This window comes from Zonotrichia albicollis, chromosome 38, assembly GCF_047830755.1.
Source record: "Zonotrichia albicollis isolate bZonAlb1 chromosome 38, bZonAlb1.hap1, whole genome shotgun sequence".
Lineage (NCBI taxonomy): Eukaryota > Metazoa > Chordata > Aves > Passeriformes > Passerellidae > Zonotrichia > Zonotrichia albicollis.
Window position 1 is genome coordinate 370,267 of NC_133856.1, and position 14,025 is coordinate 384,291.

Consider the following 14,025-nt stretch of genomic DNA (forward strand, 5'->3'; position numbering starts at 1 on the left):
CGGATCCCATCCCGAATTCCCTGCAGGATCCCATCCCAAATTCCATCCTGGACCCCATCCGGGATCCCATCCCAAATTCCCTGGATCCCATCCCCAATTCCATCCCCAGTTCCCTGCGGGATCCCATCCCAGATTCCATCCCGGTTCCCATCCCGGATTCCATCCCTGATTCCCTGCAAGATTCCATTCAGGATTCCATCCCAAATTCCATCCTGAATCCCATCCTGGACCCCATCCTGGACCCCACCCTGAATTCCCACCAGGATCATCCCATCCCCTCCATCCCGGACCCCACCCCAAATTCCCACCAGGATCACCCCATCCCCTCCATCCCAAATCCAACCCTGAATTCCCACCAGGATCACCCCATCCCCTCCATCCCAAATCCAACCCTGAATTCCCACCAGGATCACCCCATCCCCTCCATCCCAAATCCAACCCCGAATTCCCACCAGGATCACCCCATCCCCTCCATCCCGGACCCCATCCCAAATCCCGCCCCAGATTCCCACCAGGATCACCCCATCCCCTCCATCCCAAATCCCACCCCGAATTCCCACCGGTACCACCCCATCCCGGACCCTATCTTGGATCCCACCCCGAATTCCCACCGGCACCACCCCCTCCCCTCCATCCCAAATCCCGCCCCAGGTTCCCACCAGGATCACCCCATCCCAAACCCCGCCCCAGGTTCCCCCCGGTGCCCGTCCCTGGCGCGTTCCCGGGGCGAGCTCCGGCTCCGGGGCGCGCTCCTGCGGCCCAGCCCGGGGCGCTGCCGCGTGCTCGGGGTGCTGCTGGACCTCGAGCGGCGCCGCCTCCGCTTCTTCGATGCTGAGGAGCGGCGGCCGCTGGGATCGGCGCCCCTGGAAACGCCCGGGACTCTGTTCCCGTTCTTCCGGCCGGGAGCGGGCGGGAGCGGGCTGGGGATCCGCCCCGTCAGGGCTTGAAACGGGCCTGGGGGATATTCGGGTGTGAAACTTCAATTTTCAGGTCTTTGTTGTGATTATTCTCATGTTAAAATTCTGATTGTCCCCTAGAACAAACGGGACAAATGTTCAAATTTTAAAATAAAATGTCGTGTTAAGTATTCAAATAATTCTCATTAAGTTATTTCAAGTATTCACTGACGCTAACCCAAACACTAATCCTGAGCCAAACCCAAATTAGAATTTAAATATCCATATGATTCCTATTTTAATATTACAATTATCCCCTAACCTTGACACTGACAATGACCCAAACCCAAAACATGACCCTAACCCGAACATTTATATATTCAAATTATTCTCATTTTAAAATTCCAATTATACCCTAGGCCAAACTGCTTGAAATATTCACATTTAAAAATTAAATTCCCTGTTAAATATTCCAATAATTCTAATTTTAAAATGTCAAATATTCACTGATGCTAACCCAAACATTAAACCTAAGCCTAAACCTACCACTGACCCTAATCCTTACCCTAAACCAAATTAGAATTTAAATATTCAAGTTATTCCTATTTTAAATTTAAGATTATCCCCTAACCCTAATCCTGACAATGATGATGACCCTCATCCAAACCCAAACCCAAAACCTGACCCTAACCCAAACATTTATATATTCAAATTATTCTCATTTTAAAATTCCAATTATACCCTAGGCCAAACCGCTTGAAATATTCACATTTAAAAATTAAATTCCCTGTTAAATATTCCAATAATTCTAATTTTAAAATGTCAAATATTCACTGATACTAACCCAAAAATTAACCCAAAACCTGACTCTAACCCTAACTCTAACCCTAATCCTAACATTTATATATTCAAATTATTCTCATTTCAACATTCCAATTATCCCCTAGAACAAACACTTTGAAATGTTTGCATTTAAAAATTAAATTTCTGGTCAAATATTCAAATAACTTTCATTTTATTGTTTCAAATATTCACTGACACTGACCTAAATGATAACCCAAAGTCTAAGCCAAACTCTAACACTAATCCTTACCCAAAACCAAATTAGAATTTAAATACCAAAATAATTCCTATTTTAATATTACAATTATCCCTTAACCATGACACTGAGGATGACCCAAACTCAAACCTAAATAGCAAATGGAACAAATAAATGGAATAGTCACATTTAAAAATTCAATTTCCAGTTAAATACGCAAATATGTCATTTTAATATTCCTGATTTCATTGATTGTAACACTAAACCTATCCCTAAACTTCACCCTAAAACTAATCCTCACCCTTTGGAATAATCACTCACAAAAATTAAATTCCCATTAAATTAAATATTCAAATAATTCTCATTCCAATATGCCAGATATTCACTGACCATAAACCTCTCCCTAAACCCACCCCTAATCCTAACCCAAAATATGACCATGACCCTAAACCTAATCCTTATCCTAACTCAAATTCGAATTAAAACATTCACATTATTCCCATTTTAATATTGCAATTATCCCCTAACCTTACCCTGATACTGACAATGACCCTACCCCAAACCCTAAATCTAACCCTAACCCGAAACCTATGGAATATTTGCATTTAAAATTAAATCCTCTGTTAAATATTCAAATTATTCTCATTCTAAAATTCCAATTGTCCCCTAATTCAAACCATAACCCTTTGGAATATTTGGTTTAAAATTGAAATTCCCTGTTAAATTCTTAAATTATTCCAATTATCCCCAACCCAAATCCTAACCCTAACACAAACCCTTTAGACTATTCGTCAAAACCTAAACCTAACACGAACCCATTAGAATATTCATGTTTGAAAAGGAAATTTCCTGTTAAATATTCAAGATATTCTCATTTTAATATTCCAAAAATCTACTAACAGTAACCATGCCCTTAACCCTAACCCTAAACTAAATTCCAAAGTGAATATTCAAATTATTCACATTTAATATTCCAATTATCCCCTGACTCCAAGCAAAACCCTAACCCCAAACCTAAACCTAACCCAAATTCATATTTAAATGTTCAAATTACTTGCATTTTAATATTCCAAATATTTCCTAACCCTAACCCTATTTGCTTTAAAACTTATTTTAAAATTATTATAAAAATTAAAATTTTAAATTATTTGCATTTAAATATACCAATTATCACTCACCCTAGGCGACAGTGAGGGATATGGACATGGAGACACCCAGCTGGAAAAGATGAGTCGAGAGGAAAATCCAAATTTGTGGGTGGGAAACGTGAGGGGAGAAAAGGGCAGAAAAAGTGAGGTAAAAATTGGAAAGATAAGGGGAAAAAGGGTGGAAAAGGTGAGGGGAGAAAATGGAGGAAAATGTGAGGGGAGAAAATGGTGGGAAACGTGAGGGGAGAAAATGGAGGGAAATGTGAGGGGAGAAAATGGTGGAAAATGTGAGGGGAGAAAATGGAGGGAAATGTGAGGGGAGAAAATGGAGGGAAATGTGAGGGGAGAAAATGGAAGGGAGAAAATGGAGGGAAATGTGAGGGGAGAAAATGGTGGAAAATGTGAGGGGAGAAAATGGAGGGAAATGTGAGGGGAGAAAATGGTGGAAAATGTGAGGGGAGAAAATGGTGGGAAATGCGAGGGGAGAAAATGGAGGGAAATGTGAGGGGAGAAAATGGTGGAAAATGTGAGGAGAGAAAATGGAGGGAAATGTGAGGGGAGAAAATGGAGGGGAATGTGAGGGGAGAAAATGGAGGGAAATGTGAGGGGAGAAAAGGGCAGAAAATGTGAGGGGAGAAAATGGTGGGAAATGTGAGGGGAGAAAATGGAGGGAAACGTGAGGAGAGAAAAGAGCGGGAAACGTGAGGGGGAAGAACATGGAGGGAAATGTGAGGGGGAAGAGGGACAGGAAAGGTAAGGCAAAAAATGGGAAAGATAAGGGAATAAAGGGTGGGAAATGTGAGAAGAAAAAGAGTGGGAAACATGAGGGAAGAAAAGAGCAGGAAACGTGTGGGGAGAAAATGGAGGTAAACATGAGGGGGAAAAGAGCAGAAAAGGTGAGGGAAAAAATGGGAAAGATAAGGGAGAAAAGGGTGAGGAACGTGAGGGGAGAAGAGGGAAATGTGAGGGGAGAAAATGGTGGGAAATGTGAGGGGAGAAAAGAGCGGGAAACGTGAGGGGGAAGAGGGACAGAAAAGGTAAGGCAAAAAATGGGAAAGATAAGGGAAAAAAGGGTGGGAAATGTGAGAAGAAAAAGAGTGGGAAACATGAGGGAAGAAAAGAGCAGGAAACGTGTGGGGAGAAAATGGAGAGAAATGTGAGGGGAGAAGGGCAGAAGAGGTGAGGGAAAAAATGGGAAAGATAAGGGAGAAAATGGTGGAAAACGTGAGGGGAGAAAATGGTGGGAAATGTGAGGGGAGAAAATGAAGGGAAATGTGAGGGGAGAAAATGGTGGGAAATGTGATGGGAGAAAATGGTGAGAAATGTGAGGGGAGAAAATGGAGGGAAACGTGAAGGGAGAAAAGGGCAGAAAATGTGAGGTAAAAATTGGAAAGATAAGGGGGAAAAGGGTGGAAAATGTGAGGACAGAAAATGGAGGGAAATGTGAGGGGAGAAAAGAGCGGGAAACGTGAGGGGGAAGAGGGACAGAAAAGGTAAGGCAAAAAATGGGAAAGATAAGGGAAAAAAGGGTGGGAAATGTGAGAAGAAAAAGAGTGGGAAATGTGAGGGGAGAAAAGAGTGGGAAACGTGAGGGGGAAGAGGGACAGAAAAGGTAAGGCAAAAAATGGGAAAGATAAGGGAAAAAAGGGTTCGAAATGTGAGAAGAAAAAGAGTGGGAAACATGAGGGAAGAAAAGAGCAGGAAACGTGTGGGGAGAAAATGGAGGTAAACATGAGGGGGAAAAGAGCAGAAAAGGTGAGGGAAAAAATGGGAAAGATAAGGGAGAAAAGGGTGAGAAACGTGAGGGGAAAAGAGGGAAATGTGAGGGGAGAAAATGGAGGGAAATGTGAGGGGAGAAAATGGAGGGAAATGTGAGAGGAGAAAATGAAGGGAAATGTGAGGGGAGAAAATGGAGAGAAATGTGAGGGGAGAAGGACAGAAGAGGTGAGGTAAAAAATGAGAAATAAGAGGTGAAAATGGTGGAAGGCATGAGGGGAGAAACTTAGGAAATGGGAGGGGGAAAGGGACAGAAAAGGTGAAGTAAAAAAATGAGAAATGTGAGGGAAGAAAATGGGTGGCAAATGTGAGGGGAAAAAAGGGTTGGAAACGTGAGGGGAGAAAAGAATGGGAAATGTGAGGGGAGAAAATGGTGTGAAACATGAGGGGGAAAGGGTAAAAAAGGTGAGGTAGAAAATGGGAAAGATAAGGGGGAAAAGGATGGGAAATGTGAGAGGAGAAATGGTGGGAATGGTGAGGGGAGAAATGGTGGGGGGGAGAAATTGTTGGGAAATGTGAGGGGGGATAAAGGGCAGAAAATATGAAGTAAAAAGTAAAATATAAAATATGAAGTAAAATTGGGAAATATGAGAGGGAAATGGGTAGGAAATGTGAGAGGAAGAAGAGCAGGAAACGTGAGGGGAGAAAAGGGCGGGAAACGTGAGGGCAGAAAAGGGCGGGAAATGTGAGAGGAGAAGGGCATGATACATGAAGGAAAAAGGGCAGAAAACATAAGGTAAGAAAATGGGAAACATGACGGGTAAAGAGGGTAGAAAACGAGGTAAAAAATGAGAAATAAGAGGGTGAAAATGGTGGGAAGCATGAAGGGAGAAAATGTTGGGAGATGTGAGTGGGAAAAAGGGTGGAAAATATGAGGTAAAAAAGGGGAAACGTGAGGAGGGGAAAAGGGAGGGAAATATGAGGGGAGAAAATGTTGGGAAATGCGAGGAGGGAAAAAGGTGGAAAACATGAGGTAAAAATGAGAAATAAGAGGAGGGAAATGGGCAGAAAACGTGAGGTAAAAATTGGGAAATAAGAGTGAAAATGGCAGGAAGCATGAGGGGAGAAAATGCTGAAAATAGTGAGGGGGAAAAGGGGCAGAAAATGTGTGGTAAAAAATGGGAAATAAAAGGGTGAAAATGACAGGGAACATGAAAGGAGAGAGGGAAATGTTGGGAAACGTGAGGGGAGAAAATGGCGATAAATGTGGGTGGGAAAGAGGGTGGAAATTATGAGGTAAAAAATGGAAAATGTGAGGGGGAAAATGTCAGGAAATGTAACAGAGGAACAGGGCGGGAAACATGAGGGGGAAATGCCAGAAAAGGTGAGGTAAAAATGGGAAAGAGAGTGAAAATGGTGGGAAGCATGAGGGGAGAAAGTGATGGGAAATGTGAGGGGGAAAGAGGGTGGAAAATGTGAGGTAAAAAATTGGAAACAGGAGGGAAAAATGGGAAATAAGAAGTGGAAAGAGGTGGAAAACGTGTGGGGAAAAAAATGATAAATAAGAGGGTGAAAGTGGCAGGAAATGTGAGGGAAAATGTTGGGAAATGTGAGCAGTCAGTTCTGAATGGGCTCTGGAAAGGGCCTGTCCACCAATGGTCCTTGTAGAGAGTATAATAATAATAATATTAATAATAATGATGATGATGATGATGATGATGATGATGTAAGACTATAATGACTACTTTTATTTTTTCTAGTAGATTTATATATTATATTGCTATATTTTATTTTATTTTATTTTATTTTATTTTATTTTATTTTATTTTATTTTATTTTACTTATGTATTACTATCATAATTATTGGTGTTATTATTAATAATGGTTGTAGTTGTAATAGTAAAAATGTTATTTCGGAGTAAACCCCGGAAATGTCTCACTCGGGGAGCAGGAAGCCAACAAACAGACCTTGGGTTTTTTTGGGAAAAACCCAAATCTAGTTATTTCTCTATTCCCCTGCACGGAAATGCCTTTGTGGAGAAAGCTGAGGGGTTAAATTCGACCAAAAATCTCCAATTCCATTTTCGGTTCTCTGTCTGGGGCAGCCCTGCCGCGTTCTGCCCCAACCCCGGCGAGTGAAAATCCCCCAAACCCTCGGGTTTCACCCCAAAACCTCGGGTTTCTCCCCAAAACCTCGAGTTTTTCCCGAAAACCTCGGGTTTCTCCCCAAAACCTTGGGGGTTTTTCCAAAACTTCGTGGTTTTCCCTAAAACCTTGGGTTTTTCCCAAAACATCGGGGTTTTATCCCTAAAATCTCGGGTTTCTCCTAAACCCGCGAGATTTTCTCCCAAACCCGTGGGTTTCTCCCCTAAACCCTCGGATTTTGCATGAAAACCTCGGGATTTCTCCCCGGAAACCTCTGGTTTCTCCCTAAAACCGCGGATTTCCCCCAAAACTTCCTGTTCTTCTTTAAAATCTCGGGTTTCTCCCGAAAACCTCGGGTTTCTCTCTAAAGCCGCCAGATTTTCCCCCCAAAACTCGTGTTTTTCCTTAAAACCTCGATTTTCTCCCTAAAATATCGAGTTTTCTCCCTGAAACCTCGCGTTTTACCCTAAAACCTCGTGGTTTTTTTGTTTTTTTTTTTTTTTCCCCCCAGAATCCCTTTTTTCCCCTCAAATCCTTGTTTAGTTTTCTCCCCACACCCTTTGTTTCCCCTCCTACAACCATTCGATTTTCCCCTACAACCGCTTCATTTTTCCCCAAATCCTCGGGTTTATTCCGAAAATCACGAGGTTTGTCCCCAAATCCCCCGATTTTTCCCCAAACCCGCGAGTTTTTCCCTAAATCCCCTTCAGTCCTGCCCTGTAAGCGATTCCACCAGAGCCCGGATAGCTCAGTCGGTAGAGCATCAGACTTTTAATCTGAGGGTCCAGGGTTCAAGTCCCTGTTCGGGCGACTTTCCTTTTCCTCTCTTTGTTCACTTTCCCCCATTTTTATTTCACTCTTTTTCATTTTTTTCCCCCTTTTTTCCTCTTTTCCCGGCCCTCCCCAGGGGTTTCCCGCCCCCTCCCGCAGGGGCGGCCCCGCGGTCTCTTTTTCGTGGCGGAGGGAGCGGCGCGCAGGGATCCGGGCGGTCCCATGGTGTAATGGTGAGCACTCTGGACTCTGAATCCAGCGATCCGAGTTCGAATCTCGGTGGGACCTGCGCCTCCTTTTGCGGCGGCACCGCCCAAACCCCGCCCCGGGGTGTCCCCGGGATGTCCCTGATTTGGGGGTGTCCCCGGGGTGTGTCCCTGCTTCAGGGGTGTCCCCGGGGTGTCCCTGCTTTGGGGACGTCCCCGAGGTGTCCCTAGGGTGTTCTTGAGCTCTCCCAGTGTGTCCCTGCTTTGGAATTGTCCCTCAGGTGTCCCTGAGCTGTCTTTGGGGTGTCCCCTGGGTGTCCCTGGGGTGTCCCCTGGGCGTCCCTGGGGTGTCCCCTCGGTGTCCGCTGTCCCTGGGCTGTCGCTGATGTGTCCCCTGGGATGTCCCTGCTTCGGGGGTGTCCCTCAGGTGTCCCTGGAGTATCCCCGAGGTGTCCCCAAGGTGTCCCCAGGGTGTCCCCAAGGTGTCCCTGGGATGTCCCAGATGGACAGCCAGGCTTACAGAGGCTGGACAGATGGACAGAGGCTGGACAGATGGACAGCTGGGCTGACAGAGGCTGGACAGCCAGACAGAGGCCGGGCAGCTGGACAGCCGGGGTGGTAGAGGCCGGACAACTGGACAGAGGCTGGACAGATGGACAGCTGAGCATGCAGGGGCCGGACAGATGGACAGCCAGGCTGGCAGAGGCCAGACAGCCAGACAGAGGCCAGACAGCCAGAAAGAGGCCGGACAGCTGGACAGCTGGACAGAGGCTGGACAGCCGGACAGCCAGAGAGAGGCCGGACAGCTGGACAGTCAAGATGGCGGAGGCCAGACAGCTGGACAGAGGCCGGACAGCCAGAAGGCTGGACAGACCATACAGCCGGACAGAGGCTGGACAGATGGACATGTGGACAGCTCAGCAGCCAGCCGGCCGGACGGACAGACAGCCAGCCAGCCAGGCAGGCAGCCGGGCAGGCAGAACCGGCGGGCTGTGACAGCTGTGCCCACAGAGCCGCTCCCGGGGGCGGGGAAGGCCAAAGGGAACACAACACCCGCAGAGGAGGAAGGAAAACAAACAGAGAGCACGAACCAGAGAGCGGCGACCTCCGGCCCCGGCCCCGCCACCGGCACGGCCCAAAGGTCGCCCCGTGGACCTTGGCCACCGTCCCCACCGTGCCGGTGGCCATGGCGGTGCTGCTGCCGGCCGTGGCGGCCCTGCTGGCCGTGCTGCTGGCCCTGCTCCCTCTGGTCACTGCCCGCCTGGCGCCCTTCCTGTGGCAGGACCTGGCCTTCTTCTGCACCATGGCGCGGGCATCGCTGCGCTGCCGCCGGCGCGTGGCCGCCAGGCCGCCCACCACGCTGCTGGACGTGTTCCGGCAGCACGTGCGGCTGCGGCCGCGCCATCCCCTGCTGCTCTTCCAGGACCAGGTGCTCACCTTCGAGGACGTGGAGCGCCGCAGCAACCGCGCGGCCTGGGCGCTGCAGCGGCGCGCGGGGCTGCGCCCCGGCCGCACCGTGGCCGTGTTCCTGCCCAACGAGCCGGCCTACCTGTGGACGTGGCTGGCCCTGGCCAAGCTGGGCTGCCCCATGGCTTGTCTCAACTGCAACGTGCGGGGACGGGCGCTGCGGCACGCGCTGGAGGCGGCCGAGGCCACCGTGATGCTGGCCAGCCCTGGTGAGAGGGGACAGTGTGGGGTTTGGGGACACCAAAGCCACCATGGTCTGTGCCAGCCCTGGTGAGAGGGGACAGTGTGGGGTTTGGGGACACCAAGGCCACCGTGATGCTGGCCAGCCCTGGTGAGAGGGGACAGTGTGGGGTTTGGGGACACCAAGGCCACCGTGGTGAGAGGGGACAGTGTGGGGTTTGGGGACACCAAGGCCACCCTGGTCTGTGCCAGCCCTGGTGAGAGGGGACAGTGTGGGGTTTGGGGACACCAAGGCCACCCTGGTCTGTGCCAGCCCTGGTGAGAGGGGACAATGGGGGGTTTGGGGACACCAAGGCCACCATGATGCTGGCCAGCCCTGGTGAGAGGGGACATCACAGGGGGTTTGGGGACACCAAGGCCACCGTGGTGAGAGGGGACAGTGTGGGGTTTGGGGGGTTTGGGGACACCAAGGCCACCGTGGTGAGAGGGGACAGTGTGGGGTTTGTGGGGTTTGGGGACACCAAGGCCACCGTGGTGAGAGGGGACAGTGTGGGGTTTGGGGACACCAAGGCCACCATGGTCTGTGCCAGCCCTGGTGAGAGGGGACAATGTGGGGTTTGGGTACACCAGGGCCACTGTGATGCTGGCCAGCCCTGGTGAGAGGGGACATCACAGGGGGTTTGGGGGGTTTGGGGACACTGAGGCCACCCTGGTGAGAGGGGACAATGTGGGGTTTGGGGGGTTTGGGGACACCAAGGCCACCATGATGCTGGCCAGCCCTGGTGAGAGGGGACATCACAGGGGGTTTGGTCTGTGCCAGCCCTGGTGAGAGGGGACAGTGTGGGGTTTGGGGGGTTTGGGGACACCAAGGCCACCATGGTCTGTGCCAGCCCTGGTGAGAGGGGACAATGGGGTGGTTGGGGGGTTTGGGGACACCAAGGCCACCCTGGTTAGAGGGGACAGTGGGGCATTTGAGGGAGGTCGGGATGTGAGGGGGTTGTGGCCACCAAGGCCACCCTGGTGCTCACCGGCTTTGGTGAGAGGGGACAATGTGGCATTTGAGGGGGTTTGGGGACATGAGGGGGTTGTTGCCACCAAGGCCACCCTGGTCAGTGCCAGCCCCAGTGAGTGACCGTGGGCTGGGGGGGTTTGCACGGGTGTCACTGTCCCCAGGTGTGGCACTGTCACTGACCCCGTGTGTGTCACTGTCACTGACCCTGGGTGTGTCACTGTCACTGTCCCGGTGCATGCCATTGTCCCTGGGTGTGTCACTGTCACTGACCCTGGGTGTGGCACTGTGTGTGCCACTGTCCCTGTGTGACCCTGGGTGTGTCACTGTGTCCCTGTGTGTGTGTCCCTGTGTGTGTGTCACTGTGTGTGTCCCTGTGTGTGTCACTGTGTGTCACTGTGTGTCACTGTGTGTGTGTCACTGTGTGTGTCACTGTGTGTGTGTCACTGTGTGTGTGTCACTGTGTGTCACTGTGTGTGTGTCACTGTGTGTGTGTGTCACTGTGTGTGTCCCTGTGTGTGTCACTGTGTGTCACTGTGTGTCACTGTGTGTGTGTCACTGTGTGTGTCACTGTGTGTGTGTCACTGTGTGTGTGTCACTGTGTGTCACTGTGTGTGTGTCACTGTGTGTGTGTGTCACTGTGTGTGTGTCCCTGTGTGTGTCACTGTGTGTCACTGTGTGTCACTGTGTGTGTGTCACTGTGTGTGTCACAGTCACTGTCACTGTGTGTGTGTCACTGTGTGTGTCACTGTGTGTCACTGTGTGTCACTGTGTGTGTCACTGTGTGTGTGTCACTGTGTGTCACTGTGTGTCACTGTGTGTGTCACTGTGTGTGTCACTGTGTGTCACTGTGTGTGTGTCACTGTGTGTCACTGTGTGTGTCACTGTGTGTGTCACAGTCACTGTCACTGTGTGTGTCACTGTGTGTCACTGTGTGTGTGTCACTGTGTGTCACTGTGTGTGTCACTGTGTGTGTCACTGTGTGTCACTGTGTGTGTGTCACTGTGTGTCACTGTGTGTCACTGGGCAGGTGCCCCTTTGGGATTCCAGCTGTGCCCAGGTACCCAGGTGCCCATTTAGAGATACCTTGATGTGCCCACCTGAGAACCTTCACCCACCCACCCATTCTGGGTGTGCCCACCTGCCCAGGTGCCCATTGGGAATACCCGGGGTACCCACCTGAGAACTTTGACCCACCTGTGATTCCAGCTGTGCCCACCTGCCCAGGTGCCCATTTGGGATTCCAGCTGTGCCCACCTGCCCAGGTGCCGATTGGGCATTCCAGCTGTGCCCAGGTACCCATGTGTGCCACTCCAGCTGTGCCCAGGTGCCCATGTGGCACTCCAGCTGTGCCCAGGTACCCATTTGTGATTCGAGCAGTGCCCATTGGGCACCCCAGCTGTGCCCAGGTGCCCAGGTGTGCCACTCCAGCTGTGCCCAGGTACCCATTTGTGATTCGAGCAGTGCCCACGTGGCACCCCAGCTGGGCCCAGGTGGCATTCCAGCTGTGCCCACCTGCCCATTGGGCATTCCAGCTGTGCCCGTGTGGCACTCCCGCTGTGCCCAGGTGTGCCACTCCAGCTGTGCCCAGCTGTGCTCACCCCGTGCCTGTGTGCCATTCCAGCTGTGCCCAGGTGCCCAGCTGTGCCACTCCAGCTGTGCCCGTGTGGCACTCCCGCTGTGCCCAGGTGTGCCATTCCAGCTGTGCCCAGGTGCCCATGTGTGCCATTCCAGCTGTGCCCAGGTGCCCATTGGGCACTCCCACTGTGCCCAGGTGCCCAGGTGTGCCATTCCAGCTGTGCCCAGGTGCCCATTTGTGATTCGAGCAGTTCCCATTGGGCACCCCAGCTGTGCCCAGGTGCCCATGTGGCACTCCAGCTGTGTTGCGGTCCCCTCCCTTTCCTGCACCGCTGTGCCCAGGTGCCCAGCTGTGCCACCCCAGCGGTGCCCAGCTGTGCCACCCCAGCCGTGCCCAGCTGTGCTCACCCCGCGCCCCTGTGCCCGCAGAGCTGCGCGAGGCCGTGGAGGAGGTGCTGCCCGAGCTGCGCCGCGCTGGCACCGCCGTGTTCTACCTGAGCGCGGCCTCGCCCACGGCGGGCGTGGAGGCGCTGCTGCCGCACGTGGAGAGCGCGCCCGAGGAGCCGCCGCCCGCCGGGCACCGCGCCGGGGTCAGCGCCGACTCCAAGGCCATGTTCATCTACACCTCGGGCACCACAGGTGAGCTGGGCGGGCACCTTGGGGGGCACCGGGGTCACCACCATGTTCATCTACACCTCGGGCACCACAGGTGAGTGCAGGTGGGTGTGGGCACCTTGGAGGGTCCTGGGGTCACCACCATGTTCATCTACACCTCGGGCACCACAGGTGAGATGGGTGGGCACCTTCATCTACACCTCGGGCACCACAGGTGAGTGCAGGTGGGCAAGGTGGGCACCTTGGGGGGCACTGAGGTCACCACCATGTTCATCTACACCTCGGGCACCACAGGTGAGTGCAGGTGGGCACCTTGGGGGGCACTGGGGTCACCACCATGTTCATCTACACCTGGGGCACCACAGGTGAGTGCAGGTGGGCACCTTCATCTACACCTCGGGCACCACAGGTGAGATGGGTGGGCACCTTGGGGGGCACTGGGGTCACCACCATGTTCATCTACACCTGGGGCACCACAGGTGAGTGCAGGTGGGCAAGGTGGGCGTGGGCACCTTGGAGGGTCCTGGGGTCACCACCATGTTCATCTACACCTCGGGCACCACAGGTGAGATGGGTGGGCACCTTGGGGGGCACCAGGGTCACCACCATGTTCATCTACACCTCGGGCACCACAGGTGAGTGCAGGTGGGCACCTTGGGGGGCACTGGGGTCACCACCATGAACATCTACACCTCGGGCACCACAGGTGAGTGCAGGTGGGCAAGGTGGGCGTGGGCACCTTGGAGGGTCCTGGGGTCACCACCATGTTCATCTACACCTCGGGCACCACAGGTGAGTGCAGGTGGGCACCTTGGAGGGTCCTGGGGTCACCACCATGTTCATCTACACCTCGGGCACCACAGGTGAGTGCGGGGTCTGGGTGGGCACCTTCATCTACACCTCGGGCACCACAGATGAGATGGGTGGGCGTGGGCACCTTGGGGGCTTCCTGGACCATGGTGGGTCCACCTGGCCCAGGTGTGTCCACATGGGCACCTTGGGGGGTCCTGGGGTCACCATCATGTTCATCTACACCTGGGGCACCACAGGTGAGCTGGGTGGGCGTGGGCACCTTGGGGGGCTTGCTGGACCATCATGGGTCCATCTGGGCCAGGTGTGCCCACCTGGGCAGGTTGGAAGGGCTTGGGGGGGCTCCCTGAACCATCTCAGGTCCACCTGGGCCAGGTGTGTCCTGGCTGTGTCCACCTCGGCAGCTTGGGGGAGGCTTGGGGGCTTCCTCCAGCCCTGACCATGG

At 52.2% G+C, this 14,025-nt stretch overlaps 1 protein-coding gene and 2 non-coding genes across 4 annotated transcripts in view; all 3 read left to right on the plus strand.

The window, feature by feature from the left end:
* Positions 1 to 7,681: 7,681 nt before the first annotated feature.
* Positions 7,682 to 7,754, plus strand: TRNAK-UUU (transfer RNA lysine (anticodon UUU)). The gene has a single exon. It is a non-coding gene; the product is annotated as a tRNA-Lys (tRNA).
* Positions 7,755 to 7,931: 177 nt separating this feature from the next.
* On the plus strand, positions 7,932 to 8,003 carry TRNAQ-CUG (transfer RNA glutamine (anticodon CUG)). Its single transcript has one exon. It is a non-coding gene; the product is annotated as a tRNA-Gln (tRNA).
* A 1,044-nt stretch (positions 8,004 to 9,047) lies between these two features.
* Positions 9,048 to 14,025, plus strand: part of SLC27A5 (solute carrier family 27 member 5) — a 20,858-nt gene continuing 15,880 nt past the window's right edge. Inside the window, exons 1-2 of one of the 2 annotated variants that reach the window (XM_074531744.1) lie at positions 9,048 to 9,597; positions 12,585 to 12,794. In XM_074531744.1, the coding sequence (XP_074387845.1) occupies positions 9,108 to 9,597; positions 12,585 to 12,794 (700 nt within the window). In that variant the 5' untranslated portion in view covers positions 9,048 to 9,107. The remainder of the gene's footprint in view (positions 9,598 to 12,584; positions 12,795 to 14,025) is intronic. The other variant, XM_074531745.1, reaches the window with a different exon arrangement.